Source organism: Echeneis naucrates, chromosome 7, assembly GCF_900963305.1.
Source record: "Echeneis naucrates chromosome 7, fEcheNa1.1, whole genome shotgun sequence".
NCBI lineage: Eukaryota > Metazoa > Chordata > Actinopteri > Carangiformes > Echeneidae > Echeneis > Echeneis naucrates.
The window spans coordinates 13,732,626-13,748,035 of NC_042517.1; the positions used below are offsets into that span (position 1 = coordinate 13,732,626).

The following is a 15,410-nucleotide window of genomic DNA, read 5'->3' on the forward strand; positions in this document are numbered from 1 at the left end:
CCCCTGGCACTCATTTAGTGTAATGTGTTGCTACATGACCCACCTCTGCCATGGGCAATACCCACTGGAACTCATTTGCACTAGAAGTTACTGGTATAGGAAATAATATTTTTGAAGTAAACTGAAGATGCTCTGAGTAAAAAAAAAAAAAAAAAGATAAAAAAAAAAAATCCCTAAATTGACATGTGACCCCCATTAAGAAAACAAATGCAGCTTGATTAGCCTAAAAAAAGCAACTTTCATGAGAAACAGGTTGACATTTTGCATTTAAAATGTCAAATCATATTCGAGTATGTAGTTAATAATCTATGTAAGTGCTCTAAAAAGCTGACTCTTTTTTGTTGAACGAAACAAAGATACCTCCCCACTGCCCAACAACAGTTCGTGCTAATTTCCTGCAAAAGGCTTCAGCTTTTTTCACTGTTAAGATTTTCCTCATTTAAATGTTTAGTGTCAATGAAGCTTCTGTTTGTGTGCCTGTACACCAAACAGCAGACCTGCCTCTACATCGGTATATGCCACACACATCACAGGCACCGATCCCATGAGTGCCACTGTGGCTTTCCCAACCAAACCCTCTGGCCTGGGTTTGTCAGCAGACAGCTCCAGGCTCCATAAAACAGCCTGCTGCTCGCTCCCTTTGCCCAGCTTAATGGTCCCAAGGGCTGGAAATTTACTAGTGACCTTTGCATTCCATTTGGAGAGTAAAAGCCTTTTTGCAAGGAAAATTCCATCACTTTAGACGTAGCTGAGCAGCACTTTGTGTGTGTGTGTGTGTGCGTGTGTGCATATGTGTTGGAGAGAAAGGGAGAGAGAGAGAGAAACTATAAAAGGCAAGCAAGGAAGAAAAAGAAGGTGGTGAGAGGAGAACAAGGATTAGAGTCAAATTTGACTGCAGTTTATTATGATATCGCAGTTGATGGCCGTACTGGAGTCACTATTCTTAATATATTTGTTTCATTATTATAGTAAACTACAAATGAGATTTTCAGGAATATCTCATTTAACAATTTTTCATCATGATGGCCACATCTTGATAAAATTGGACTGCTGTAATGGAAATAAGTTGGTGTACTTACTCTATAGATTTTTTTTTTCTTGTTTCAAAGTTTCAAATTGAGGGGAAAAAAGCATCTCTCCATCTATTGCAGCATTTCATATCCTGTACAATGGGTTTGTCATAGAAGTCCAGAAATACTTTTAACTGTGTTAAGATGAAGTGGGGTGAGGGTCTTTAGACACATCTCAACCAGCACTCTGGGGAGCCTTTCTTTAATTTTTTTTTAATTGAATTTAAATACTTTGTAGACCTACAGGCAGGTTCAGCAGATGTCAGACATGATGTTAAATTGCATGAATCTGCACCCCTCTAAAATTTGGATAATAATCCATTAAAGCTGTTCTGAAAGGCCCAATTTATGAGTTTTAATGAGCAGCATAAAGTTTGTGAATTGTAAACGATGCCTTTTACATCAGTGTTATTTGACAGCGCCATCTGCTGGCTTCGAGCAGCTGGTGCTTTTCCTCCTCAGAAAGCATTTCAATTGTTTACTAAACTACACATAAAAGTTGAGGACTCATATTTGCATCTTTTCCTATTCTTCCTGACACTGAGGTCCAGTGGAATGGAGTGTCAATTTCATCCAACAGTGCAGGATTATTTGAATTAGGTAACGCTTCCAAAAATCCCAGTCACATATTAAAATCACTGCCACCTGACATCAACTTTGACTTTGAAAATGTTTATTAAAGGGTGCTACTGTACACATTTTTAATATTTAATCACATAACAAATAAAAAAAAAATTCAAAAATCCAGGAATTAAAAAGGAAAGAATGCTTTCAATGAAAAAAAAAAATTAATTTGTCATATCAATGGACATGATTAATGTACTGTATGCCAAGTTGAAAAGATCACACCTGTCAGCCATGATGCTGAATAGAGCCAAAGAAATGTAAGGGTGGAAAAAAAAACCCACAGCTAATCTTAGTCTGGATTCAATTAATATTTGGTCCTAAGAGTACATGTTGGAGCACACCAGTAAAAACTCCAGAATTGGCATCAATCAAGTACATAAGAACTGACCTCCGCTTGTTAGGTAGCAACTTTGTCCCAAAGAAAATTTAACACTACTAATGTGTCCAAGGAAAGTCATTACAGTTAACAATGTGATATGCACAAAAGGGAATAGTTTTTAATGCTTCAAATTATCATAACAATATCAAAACTAACACACAAAAACACACACACACACACACAAAAAACAATCAGTCACTAATCGCAGAGCTGTCATCAATTAGACTGGCTTCACAGTCGCAACAACTTTCGTCTTTTACCCACAAGGTGGCAGACCAATGGCTGGTGTCAATGCTGGTTTAGGTTTATCTGGATACATAGAAGATTGTCTAACCTCTGTAATGTGGACTGATCCAAATATAATACTGCTGTTAAAAAGCATAAAAGGGGTAGACAACTCAATTAAGTTTATTTGTTTTTCTTCTTCATATAATTACTGTTTCATGATGCTAACAGCAGTCAAAAAACAACACATTAACATGTTAAAACCTGGAAATAACATTAAAAAATTATTGTAAAAAACAAACAAACAAAAAAAAAAAAAAAAAAAAAAACCCAATATCACTACAAGACATAATTGGCCGGTGCGGTGTGCTCAGCAAATTTCAAAATCGAGTAGTTTTACCTCAGTAGACAAGACAAACAAAAATCTACAAGAGATAAAAAGATCTAAAAAGGAAGTGAACATGCAACCAAGAAAGAGCTGCTGTGGTTGCGCCCTGAATATCATTACTACTTTCTTCTTATCATTGCATCCTAAAGAAGGGGTATTTGTTATACTAAGTTTGGGATTGTGCGCCTAACTTGGAACAAGGTCTTGGTTAACAGAACTTGTACCGACTCTGGCTCTCAAGAACTCCACTCAGATTTCAACAGATGGCAACCAGTGCACATAGATGCAAAATCTCTTAGTGACTTGATCATATCCTGTAAGCAAACATGTGATGTGTTAAGACATAAAAAACACACACACACACACACACACAAAAACAAACAAACAACCCCCCCCCAAAAAAAACAAACAAACAAACAAAAAAAAAACAGTAAAGAATACAAAGACAAAACAGCAGGAACCCCCTCCAGTAGCATATCGCCCAGATCCACTACAGCTTCTACCCCTATCCGATGGATACTTCTCAGCAGACTGGGCCCTTCTGCTCCTATGGGGCATGGATGGAGATAACACAACTGTGTCCACTGTCTTTGTGTCATTGCTGGACATGGTAAAGAGGAAGGATGGGAGGTTTGGTGTGAAAAATGTCTGAATCAAGGTTGTCCCTGCAGTGGAGAAGGTCCTGTTTCCTCCTGAGGTGATGCACTCACGCACTGACAGCATCCTTCTCCTTTTTGTCACTATCTTCATGCCAAGTTAGACGTTCCTCATAGAAGGCTATGACAATCTGTGGGCACTTATGATTGGCCTCCTTAGCAAGCACAAGATCAGCCTCATCAGAGTCTTTCCTGCGAAACAAACACAAAAAAATGCTCTTAAAATTTAGTTGAGGGCTGCAAAAGACCAGGAGGAGGGTGTAAAAATGTTGGTCTGCTTTTGGTAGAACCACTTTACAAGTTCTAAATGTTGGTATTATAGTTACACGGTTTATTACTTGGCCATATTTTATTGCTTTCGTTGGATACAATTTTAAGAATAAAGTATTGCCAAAATGCCAATATCTTCTGGCAAAAGCGACATTTAGATTTATTTTCTTCTCAGTCATCCTGTGGATTTTTCACAACTGTTCGACAACAAACACCCTGTTTGACCCAAGTGTATCAAACATATACATCTAGTTGATGTGTAATGACATAAAATTTTATGGTGAGGCTTACTGTTTGCATATGAATGGACAGCTCGGCTATTAGTGATGCTGATGGGTAATTTGCCAGTTGCAATCTGGCACATTGAGAGCTGCCATTTCAAAGAATCATGCCATTACAAGTTGCAAGCAGTGGCACCACAGATGGTAGTCACTGCAGGCAACACCCAGAGAAGAGGTTGACACCCTGAAACAATTTTTTTTTATTCCTGTGAATACAAAATGCCTATTTAAAGAGAATGACCAATGCACTCAGTGGTCAGGAAAAAAAACCCATGTAATACAGAGTATCCTCACCATACAACTGTAGCTCACAGTAGACTTCGTCTTGACTTTGGCACACTATTTTTCAAATTACCCTTGTTGTCTTTCATTAGAACAGCAAAACAAGACGATTTTAAAAAGCTTTGTTATTTATCACTTGATAAACATATTAACAGAACCTACCACTTCATTAGAAACATTAGGTCTCCACATGAATCAGTTGCTCCAATGATCTTCTCTGGCTCAAGTCCTCTCTCAAAGCCACGAGCAACTAGAATGTCATCCTGAAAGATAAAAAAGACAAATATAACATTTGTCAGCAACATTTAGATTTTCATTGTGAAAGTGGCAGGAATAAGCACTGGATGGCAGCAGAGGATGCCAGTTGAGTAGCTGGTCCTTTTTACATGGCCCAGGCTGCATTTGTGTTCATATTAAGGCAACCCTGGCCACTTGTGGTAAAGACCAGCTTGGTAGTGAATTCACACTTGGCATTACATACAGCTTGATTGACCACTTGGAATCAGATCCTCCTTCTCTGTACACAAATAAACATCTATATGTTGTTTGCAGCCAGTCCAAGAGGTCTGTTGTCAATGTTTTTGTTTGATAGAGACACACAGAGAGGAAGAGAATAAGAAACAAATAGAGGGGGGTTAACTAATCGCTACACAGCTGTCTAAGTGACACCCATTCTGTATATGTCAATCATAAGTGTAACTGTCATTTCTCCCAAGAGTAGACAAATGTTCCCACCATGTAATGACTGAAACAAGATGTCGGTCCAATATGTTCAAATAATCTATGTAATCCACTATATTGTATACAATACAGTTTTAGTGCATTTAAAAATATATATACTTTTAATAATTCTACTGAATTATAATGTCTACCACTTTAAGCATGACAGCATTCAGTCTGTTACTTATATGATCCAAATGTGATCCAAGTTTGAATCTCGAACAAATTCGTGCCAACAAGATACATACTTCTTTTTTCTTTTTGGGTTTACTTCCTCCTTCTTCATCATCATCTGAGCTTCTCTTCTTCGAGCTACTTGAGTCTTTGGAGCGTCCCAAGGGGCCTGTGCTTGATTTGCTGCCCCCACTGCTAGGTGTGGAACTCCCACCGCTGCTTTTCTTGTAGGTCTTCATGAATTCAGCAATAAGCTCGGGACAGTCCAGATTCTTCTCCGGCTCCCACGTGTTGTGCTTACTGAGGAAGATCACAGCACAACAAGTCAGTGCCAGTACATCTTTACTGTTTGACCAACGGCATTGATCATAATGAAACACAAACTGAGAGAATTTATGTTGTGTATGTTCATAACATCATTGAGGGCCACTATCTGTTTGGTGAAAATTGCTGGGTTTTACCCAGTGATGATCCACTATCTTCTATTGCTTAATTATTTACTCTTTTTTTTTATTCAAAATTATCACAAAATGTAATTCCCATTAGAGTTTTTCATGGCCTTCAATGACATATCATCACCAATACACGTGTTATCATTCTAATGGTTTCAGAGTGAAAGCCTTGATATCATTGTTGATTTCTTTTACAAACATATACATCTCATCTATGGTCCAGCATTGGAATGCAAATGCTGAAATGGAGTTTGTGCAGCTAATATTTATCTCACCGAGACTAGTAGCACTTACTCTGAGTATCCTTTCCACTTGAGGAAGAACTCGACCCTGCCTTTCACCACTCTCCTGTCCAACACCTTCTCCACAACATACTCTTCCTCGTCAGAGGACGAAGACTCCTCGTCGCGAGACTTTTTGCCCATATCAAAGTTTGCTGTTGAACACCACGTTGATGCAGGCCAAAGGTACTCCCCTGGACGAGAAGAAACAATTGAAAGGCTAATGTTTACAAGCAGCCGAATTAGTCTCTTGTCGATATATTTTAACGCAGAGTAGCAAAATATCGTTCAGTGCCAACATAGGAGCCCGTGATTGGTGCCGGTGTGCTAAGCTACATGCTATCATACATCAACCAAAAGAACCGTTTCATTGTCGTTCATCCCAAGCTTCAGCATGCACTACTAAATCAAAAAACACCCCTCTTATTACGGAGCGGACACATTCCACTAACGAGCCTCTCGATTAAACACTTAGTTGGGATAACGATGAGAGAAAAACCTAATTATAAGCACACACTGCGATGTGCATATGAAGCTTGCTAAGCAGCTAGCTTAACACTGGGCAAGAAAGCCAACATGCTAATACGGGTAGCCGGCGAGCTAACGCTAGCTAACGTTGATGACCAAACCTGGAACACACAACGATTAGTTGCAACACAATTACGCTGCTGTCGTGTTCCGACTGTTTCTTACCCCTTGGGTGTGTAGACCGCCGGTTCTAACCACTTGAACGCAGCGATACGGCGTGTTTTTTGTAGAGCAGTGATGTGGAAGGCCAACGTTGGAGCTACTTTAGCGTCTTGCTTGGTTCACAAAAAGGTGCCGTGCGCTCGTCTGTGCGTAAAAAGCGCGCGTTAAAGGCGCACAATGAATGTACCCACCCCGCGGTCAGCTGATGACCTAAATACAAACAGAAAACACCCCCGTGCATCATCACGACCACGGTTTGCAGGAAGATGTCGGCTTTGTTGCAATACGTTTGCATGAACACACAACAAATAATTGCAATAAATAGTGCATATGAGATATTAACGTGTATGCATGATATTAGCTGCCTGCTTAAGGAATATAGCCTAGATGTTGCTGCACTACTCCATCCAGAAGTCATAAAACCAGGATTGCGGATCAGTAATGTTTTGTAGAATTAGATTTTCTTGTGTAACAAATAAGACACAGCTGTGACAGTTTATGGGACCTGCAATCTTAAAAATAATATTTTACACCTAATGTCCACAGCCTACTTTTCGTCGTAGTGAAATGCCCGCCTACCTTCCAGCTATTGGATTCAGGCAGTGATTGATAGAATTTGGCCCAATCAGGGTTTAATCTCATCTGACGACACACTGCAGCGGGAAGGTCTGACCAATCACAGTGCGAAAAATTAGTACACGGTACTATTTATTGTACTGTTGGGGAGCAGGCTTGGCTCGTCTGACGCAGATCATCTCTCTCCGGGCATTTCACAAGGAGTCTTCAAGTCTTCAGACACAAGATGGCGAAAGACGTGAGTAGAATTATCTGATAACATCGCAGGCGTCCATTCGTGCGGATTTTTTGTCCTAAATTGCACAATCCGTGTCCGCTCGATGCTCAACACGAACTGCGTTTTCAGCCCAGCTGCTCCAGCTATTAAACGATGCAAATCCGCCATTTTATAGCAGTCGGGCCTCGTGGCCCATTGTTTCTGCGAGAAGCGATCTGTGCTGTTGGAGTCTCTCTTAGCGCATGTAGTCCGTGAGTTTATTTCAAAGAGAAGCCAGCATATTGATTATGACGTACCAGCGGGTTTTCACGCAGTTATGGCGAAAAGCCAATCGAGCAGATCTCACTGATTTGCTAACGTTAATGGCGGCGCCGTCTCCTTCTTCCACCACGTCCCGATCTTTTGATGTGTGACGCAGAGCTGGATTAACGCATTTAGGTAGTGCGGCCTTAATGCTGAGCCGGTTGGCTGTGAACCGGCCAAATGCCCGCTGCAGTAACTTTTCTAGATGATCGCCATTGTATCTAAATCTAACATTTGTCAATTGTCCAGGTCCCACGTGAGCCGGAGCAGCTCCGCAAGCTGTTCATCGGGGGTCTGAGCTTCGAGACCACAGATGAGAGCCTGCGGGCCCATTTTGAACAATGGGGGAGCCTTACAGACTGTGTGGTAAGTTGAGCCCATGACAGGCTGCGATGCTTTGTCACAACAACGCAACAAAGGATTCCTAAAATCAAATTTAGCTGTAGTAGAACCCAGTAACAGACATCTTAATCGGTCCTTACACTGTTAACCCGGAGGATTTGGTGTAAGCAGCCATTACATGCATACCCAGTTTAAGCTCTAATCTTGCAAGATGTGTAACTGTATGTATACCATATCTTTAATGTAACCTCACTGGCCACTCCTGCATTTATCTAAAATGTATTAAGCTTGTGGGAATAACTGAAGGTTCTTTCAGGTCATGCGAGATCCCAACAGCAAGCGATCCAGGGGCTTTGGCTTCGTTACATACTCATCCGTTCAAGAGGTTGATGCTGCAATGGCTGCTCGTCCCCACAAGGTTGATGGAAGGGTGGTGGAGCCCAAAAGAGCAGTTTCTCGGGAGGTATGTTAGGCTTGACATGCACTCATGTTCATGTGTAACTTATTCTTCAATGCGATTTGCATCAAATAGCTTTATTTAGCTAAAGTGACAAATGTCTTTGCTCACAGGACTCAAACCGACCAGGTGCCCATGTAACAGTCAAAAAAATCTTTGTTGGTGGCATCAAGGAAGATACAGAGGAGTCACATCTGCGGGATTACTTCCAACAGTTTGGCAAAATTGAAGTTATCGATATCATGACTGATCGTAATACTGGAAAGAAAAGGGGCTTTGCCTTTGTCACATTTGATGATCATGATTCAGTTGACAGGATTGTCAGTAAGTACACATTTGGCAAAACTTTCTTTTGACCAACTTGCTCGCTGTTTTGGCTAGTCATTTAATACATGTTCTATCCCACAGTCCAGAAATACCACACAATCAACTCCCACAACTGTGAAGTGAGGAAGGCCCTGACAAGGCAAGAGATGCAGAGTGCTGGAATGGGTATGCGAGGTAGCTTCCACTGATGCTACAAACTTATTTGATATGCACCACACACAATTCACACTAACAATTAATATTTGAGAGCTAATGGTTTTTTATTTATTTACATTTTTTATTATTTTTTTTAAAGGGCACAGCAGCGGGGGAAGGCCCTATGACTATGACAGAGGATTTAATCAGGGTAAGAATAAACAACCAGATTTTGTTTTCTTGTTTGTATCTAATGGTACTAACTATGTTTTCATTCTAGGTGGCAGGGGTAGATACGGAGATGGTCCTTACAATTGCAATGGCGGGGATGGAGGTGAGTAAGCTTTGTGGTTTGAAAGTGTTCAGTACTTAACTTGTTTGGTTAGGTACTTAAGACTCAATTGTGTTGTAGGCTATGGGGGTGGTCCTAGTGGTCCTGGTGGCTATAATAATGGCGGCAACCGTGGTTATAACCAAGGTTACAACCAGGGTGGAGGTGGTGGTGGCTATGGAGGAAATGGATATGACAGTAATGGTTATGGTAAGGTTTTTGGCACATGTGACCCACATTTATTCAGCATGCAGCCTGTTCCGTATATTAAAATGTGTGCAATAATTTGTAGGCAACTGTGGTGGTGGTGGCGGCGGAAGCAACTACAACAACATGGGCCACTACGATCCACAGGCCTCTAACTTTGGCCCCATGAAGAACAACTTTGGTGGCGGTGGAGGCAGGAACTTTGGTAGGATTCCTTAGATGGAAAGCAGGTTTTGTAATGTCCTGCCTGTCCTACCTCGCACTGACATTAACTGATTTGCTGTTTATCTTCCAGGTGGCTATGGAGGTGGATCAAACAATGGTTATGGCCGTCCTGGACGATTTTGAAATGTGACGTGGTAAGAACATGAAGACATGCATGCACTATTAAATTTGTTGTATAAGAACAGTTTGTGGTTGCAGGGAATCGTTAAGTTCAGATGACAATATAAAATTCACTCTGGATCTCAGGTCATACAAAGTCAGTGCACAGTTAACAATGTTGTTCCGTATTGTTCAACAGGACTGAGTACTTAGGAGAGGAGAGCAAGGAGAGGAGAGCAAGCGAAGTGACAGGGCAGCTGCAGGTTTACCTCCTAAATCTGCTCAGCCAAACAGTTGTGGCAGGTTACAGCTGCTGCAAGAAGAGATGTACATTAGATAAATCATGGAGGGTCTTCATTTAAACTTTTTTTTCTTTTTTTTTATGTGTGTCTGGAAAGCAAGCATTCCAATAAGGTTTTATGTAGATTTTTCTTTAAAGTCTGGTTTTATTTGTAACTGCATGAAATCAAGCTGAAATAAACCATCTTTCAGTTTTCTTTTTTTAAAAAGTCTTGTTAGCCTCTTCAGTGTTTGGGAAAGGGAGGGTACACTCTTAGACTCTGCACGCAGTGGGGGAGAGGGTCATTTTACATAACGGAGAAGCCTGTTTCCTCGTACCAGAAGCTCGACACTAGTCACCACATACTTCTTGATGCATTTTTCTTAAAATGGCAAAACAATACGGGGTGAGGAATGACAAGTGGTGCGCAAATGCAGTCATCATAAGAGCCCATCAAATGGTAAAGGCTCAGCCCTGAGCTCTACAAAGATCATCTGGAAGATGCTAGCTTACATGCAAAGTCTTTGAGGCTAGCCATGGAAGCCAGCTGAGGGAGAGAAGTAGCAAAACCATCGCCAGGATCATTCAAGCAGGGGAGAGTGAGAACAGAGGCCTGAGGCTAGCAGGCAGCAGCTACCAAAAGGCTTAAATGCTGTCTGTAGGTAAGACCAGACTTCTCAACTACTGATAGTATATCTTGCTATTCTTATGTAGCTGATAGAAAGTTGTGTAGCCCAATAATGTAACAAAAAAAAATTGTGCAAACAAGTTTTATTGTGACTTTACGCCATTGACTGGTAAACTTGGCCTCTTAATTGTGCATAGAGGTCCTTCAGAAATTGCATGCTGTTTAGTTTAAACTTACCAAAGTTCCCTTTTACTTATTTGTTTTTCTGCTTTTTTAGGTAACTACACATGGTCTCCGTAACCTGATTTCATTTCTGTGACAATGGCTCAATCAGGTACCTATTACTATGTTTCACATCACATTTCTGTTTAGTTCATTATTTAACTGACTCTTTCCTTCTAATTCAGGTTTGGTTGAACAATCATGCTGGTGCTGAAGAGTTAAACTTTTTTTTTAACTTTATTTTTTTATTTACTTTTTAAAATAAAGTATATATTTTTTTAATATATTGTACTTTGGTGTGCTTTCACTTTTTTGCCCATTGGCGAACTTGGTACTCCAGTTCAGCATTGTTCCCTCTTTTGCATAGCTGTGTGAGGTACCAAATAAATTTTCCCATCAGGTGTCTGTTGCAGGGAGTATTCATCTATTGAGTATGGTTGTCCCTCCTCATCTCTTAATTGAGAAAACACTTCTGTGTAGAGTTCTGCAAGGTGGCATTTGATGAAGGCCAAGCTGTGCTGGAACTCCAGCCTTTCCTGTGCCAGGTGGTCTCTTTGGGCCTGCAACTGGTTCAGTTCTCGTTCAAGATGGGTTATGCTCTCGAGCTTCCTCTTCCTGCAGTTCTGGGCTGCCACCTTATTCTTCCCTCTCCTCCTTATATCTCTGACTAGTGCTAGTTGAGTATCTGTCAGAGTATAGTGTGTCAGAAGTTCGTTGAAGTCATCCACTGGTAGGTTGATGATCTTGTCTAAGGGGAAGGGGATCTTCAAAGCCATTGCCCGTCGCTCGTCCCTGCTGAGAGGTGCAAGAGCAGATGTGCTTCCTGGTGGTTTTGTGTAGATGTATTGTGAGCTCCCTCTGCTGGACGTTCCCGAGTCCTGATATTGGTTATTTACAACTGCAGCTTGGCCATGCTGTTTCGCTGGCCGTGGAGTCAGAGCATTTGGTTGTGCATGAGATATACTGGTTTGGGGAGAAAAATAAGATGAGTGTGCACCTGAGCGTAAGTATGGATGGGACTGAATGTCATAGTCCATCGAGTAATGACTGTGTGGCCTTCTGGTGTGCTCAGTCATGTTTTCCAGCTCACTGTCACGACAGGTTATACCCAGGTCAATGCTTTGGTAGCTTGGTCCACCACCACCAGCAGCAGCATTATCAGGAGAAGCCAAAGGTGGACTAGAACCCAGAGACAGACCAGAGTCTGACTCCAGATCATCTGCTGACCGAATGTGTGAGATTTGTCCATGTGTAGTCCACAGCATGTGTCGACTCAGACCCTGAGAGGAACAAGCATTGGCTCTCCTGTGCCCTTGCCCTGTACCTGACATGTTTATCTGTTCCCGGAGATCCATTAGTGAGTGCTGGGCTTGAGATGAGCTAGGGAGCATTCTTTGGTTGAGCTGGGATTCAGAGTGTCCATACGCCCCCTCTATGTTCCCTCCTGCACGATGACAGAGGGGCACCTCCTCGGAGTAACGTTCAATGTAAGCATCAACAGTGCTGAGTTCACAAGCAGTTGAAAGCCGTTCTGATTGAGACGGAGCCATCCCGTAACCCCCTGCAGGTACCATGGACTCCATGGTTTGGTACTGTGTTGTTTCATATGAACCTTCAATAGGGGCTTCAAACTCCTAGAACAAAAACAAGCACTCAGAGTTAACCAGTGTCATTTATATAACTCGTCTGGTTTGCTGTAGAGTGCAGTTTGCCCCCACTTCAGCATGCCACCCCAAGTCTATGAAGGGTTCTTATAGATGCGATCGAGTTTCATCTGGAGACAGATGGCTATTGTGCAATGCAGGGGGGGGCACTAGCAGCATACAGCACTTGTCCCATCTCTTCATCCTTCATCCCATCACTCAAATAGTCCATTGTTGCCTATATTACCCGAGTATGCATAACATTTTTCATAGTAGGCATCACATAAAACTTGATTATATGTATTTATTGCACTAGAATGAAACAATCATTCTCAGTTTTGCATGTACTATATCTTATACGTGACACTGAAAATAACATCATATTGACGTATAATATTAAGTACAACCTGCACCTCTATGAGTCAAAGGACAGGGCATTGTGATAATTTCATTAAAATTTCAGCATTGCTTTTAGAGTGTCCACAGCGTGTCAGTCCTCAAGAGTTACCTGCAGCTCTGAGATGGCCATTAGCTCCTGCCAGGCCACATCTATCTCTGAGTCTGGAGGAGCTCCATGAGATCTGGTTCCAGGGAAATTAGCTGGCATCGGCACTCCCCCACACAGCCTTCCCGGAGTAGCTAATAGCTTATAATAGAAGAGAAAATGATTTCAGACTGAAAAACTCACTTGTGTCTGTTATAGGCTTGATTGCGTGTTGTGGTTTCTCATGATTGCAGACATACCTCACAGGGTCTCCTCAGTGGGAGAACACAGTTGGCTGTTGAACACATTCAGGACAGGTCAAAAAATCAACCTAGTGGAAATATAAAAAAGAAGGATATTACCTCCTACACTTGCATACACCAACTAAAACCAACAAACAAAAAAAAAAAAAATGCAATAAAAAAAAAATGTACGGCAGAGCTATCTGTGAACCATTAGGTCACTACATGCACGAACACATACAGGACATTACACATCTGTTGTCTTGCTGGTGTTAAATAAACGACTGTTTGGGTGTTGTTAAAGTTTTTTTTCTTGGAACACATGAAGGATTCAATTCAGTTGAGCTGACTCCTCCCATCAGCTGTCCCAATGTGCAGCTATGCCAATGCCTGATAAGACAATCTGCGGGAAAACAGCATGTGCTACAAGACTGGGGCCTGTCAACTGCTCTGGAAAATTTGGTGTGTCTGACAGCTCTGCAGAAGTCATTAGACTTATGGCTAAGTGAGGTATGCAAACACTTGTGTCACATTGTAGATGTATTAATGTATCATTGACATAAATTTTAAAATCAATTTTAATAGTTTTTTTTAATCTACAGTTGCATCATTTTGTTTGCATGAAGCTAATGTAGGGATGGGGAGCCAAAATAGCTTTAGCAATAGACACTCAATATCAAGATATCTTTTGCATTTATTTCCTTAATGTTTATTTGCATTAAATAAGTAAATGTCAAAAGTCCTTATACACTTTGCTGTGGGTGACAAAGTTCATAATAATTTTTGGTGGGTCACATTAATTAATATTTTAACCGAGTTTGTTGGTTTTAGCCATAGCTGGCTCCACTTAATTCAATGAAGGGTTAGAGTTTTTTCAGATTCGGATTTGCCAAAAGGGTGAGTTGGAATCGAGAACCAACAGGCTGTGTCACTGATTATGGTCTGACGCTACAGGTGAAGCCTCTGAAGAGACTGAGATTGTCTGCATCAATTAAATGGATTTTGAATAAATAAATAAATATGACTAAATTACCATCCATTACTATGTTTCCATGACATTTTTGGAATTTTAACTACACTTCAATTTTTTTCTTCCTGTAATGCAAAGCTATATGTGTAAATATATCATCAAATAATCATCAATATTTCATTTTGGTGATTGTTCAAGTCGAGCGCTATTTACTATCATCTCCCACATGTGGTTATAACTGATTCTGTGTTGGTGGGAATATTATTTATTTATTTATTTTACGGCCGTTTCCTTTACTGTAAGGAACCATAATTCACTGTCAAAATTAAAAACTATGTTTTACAGTTAATTTGGTGAAACATTTGGTACTGGGTAAACTTAATAAATGTGAATCTAAGTAAGGTATCAAGACTAAATCTTACATAGATAATATTCTATTTGTGAAAGCCTACTTGTTGAAATAGCAAAGAAATCTGTGTTAATACTTAAAGTCTTTGATTTGCAAGTTCCAGCAACAATATAATTAAATTTTCTCAACAGCTTAACTTTGTAACAAGCTGACATATAATGTCTTACTATTTGAAAAGTTTAATTAGTACTTATATAATGGAAAAAAGGGTGGTAAACTTGCAACCTCTAAGCAGTCAGAAGTCTTGCAATAGAAAGCAAAATCAAGTCAAATGAGTTGAAGTGAGATGTAAGTAAACATACCTGAGTAACATTCTCCGTGTCTTCAACAGGTGATGCGTAGAAAGAGTCCCTGCAGTGAAAGTAAAAGGAAATTCTATTCTTTTGAAGGTATGTTGAGTGTTGCTTACTTTTAACAAGTCACACGAAGTAAAAGTTGCAAGTCCTGCGTCTCTATCTCTTATTCAACTGTCTGTCTCTCCCTCTTCAGCTACTCATACAGCCACTGGCATAAATGGGATGGCTCTGTGCAGACAAACGCAATCTTCCTGTAAAGCACCCACACCACAATTTTTTGCACTCTTGTATCCTTAATAGCACACTTACACCCCAACCTCCAAATTTCCCTTTTGCCCACATTACAAACCACAAACCAACAGTTTGGCATTCACCATGGCAATCATTTTGTCAGTCTGCAGTAAAATAGGTCTACAAATCCCCCAAAAAAGTAAACAAGTAATGTAAGGTATTTGGATTCTAATTATGAAATTACTAAATATATATAAAACTGTCAAGTGAAAGAAATAAAACTGAATCTGA

At 40.6% G+C, this 15,410-nt stretch overlaps 3 protein-coding genes across 3 annotated transcripts; 1 reads left to right on the plus strand and 2 right to left on the minus strand.

Moving 5' to 3' along the window:
• Positions 1-2,169: 2,169 nt before the first annotated feature.
• Positions 2,170-6,649, minus strand: cbx5 (chromobox homolog 5 (HP1 alpha homolog, Drosophila)). Its single transcript, XM_029505602.1, has 5 exons — positions 6,499-6,649; positions 5,819-5,999; positions 5,147-5,372; positions 4,341-4,441; positions 2,170-3,537 (listed from the first exon to the last, which is right to left on the minus strand). The coding sequence occupies exons 2-5, from the start codon at positions 5,947-5,949 to the stop codon at positions 3,396-3,398; spliced, it is 600 nt and encodes a 199-aa protein (XP_029361462.1). The 5' UTR covers positions 5,950-5,999; positions 6,499-6,649; the 3' UTR covers positions 2,170-3,395.
• Positions 6,650-7,182: 533 nt separating this feature from the next.
• On the plus strand, positions 7,183-10,750 carry hnrnpa1b (heterogeneous nuclear ribonucleoprotein A1b). The gene is made up of 11 exons (XM_029505601.1): positions 7,183-7,309; positions 7,841-7,957; positions 8,250-8,396; positions 8,504-8,714; positions 8,799-8,891; positions 9,013-9,063; positions 9,133-9,186; positions 9,265-9,393; positions 9,476-9,595; positions 9,686-9,749; positions 9,914-10,750. The coding sequence occupies exons 1-10, from the start codon at positions 7,298-7,300 to the stop codon at positions 9,736-9,738; spliced, it is 987 nt and encodes a 328-aa protein (XP_029361461.1). The 5' UTR covers positions 7,183-7,297; the 3' UTR covers positions 9,739-9,749; positions 9,914-10,750.
• Positions 10,594-15,012, minus strand: nfe2 (nuclear factor, erythroid 2). The gene is made up of 4 exons (XM_029505600.1): positions 14,895-15,012; positions 13,232-13,302; positions 12,996-13,133; positions 10,594-12,478 (listed from the first exon to the last, which is right to left on the minus strand). Exons 2-4 carry the CDS (start codon positions 13,277-13,279, stop codon positions 11,186-11,188), a joined length of 1,479 nt encoding a protein of 492 aa, XP_029361460.1. The 5' UTR covers positions 13,280-13,302; positions 14,895-15,012; the 3' UTR covers positions 10,594-11,185.
• Between the last annotated feature and the right edge of the window lie 398 nt (positions 15,013-15,410).

Coding starts and splice junctions, on each gene's coding strand:
- cbx5 (XM_029505602.1), bottom strand. CDS start 5,949: ATGGGCAAAAAGTCTCGCGACGAGGAGTCTTCGTCCTCTGACGAGGAA. Junction 5,373..5,818: donor AAGTGGAAAGGATACTCAGA/GTAAGTGCTACT, acceptor GATCTTCCTCAG/TAAGCACAACACGTGGGAGC. Junction 3,538..4,340: donor CTAATGTTTCTAATGAAGTG/GTAGGTTCTGTT, acceptor TTTGTTTCGCAG/GAAAGACTCTGATGAGGCTG.
- hnrnpa1b (XM_029505601.1), top strand. Junction 7,958..8,249: donor GGAGCCTTACAGACTGTGTG/GTAAGTTGAGCC, acceptor AGGTTCTTTCAG/GTCATGCGAGATCCCAACAG. Junction 8,892..9,012: donor TGCTGGAATGGGTATGCGAG/GTAGCTTCCACT, acceptor TTTTTTTTAAAG/GGCACAGCAGCGGGGGAAGG.
- nfe2 (XM_029505600.1), bottom strand. CDS start 13,279: ATGTGTTCAACAGCCAACTGTGTTCTCCCACTGAGGAGACCCTGTGAG. Junction 13,134..13,231: donor CACTGAGGAGACCCTGTGAG/GTATGTCTGCAA, acceptor TTCTATTATAAG/CTATTAGCTACTCCGGGAAG. Junction 12,479..12,995: donor TGGCCATCTCAGAGCTGCAG/GTAACTCTTGAG, acceptor TTTTTGTTCTAG/GAGTTTGAAGCCCCTATTGA.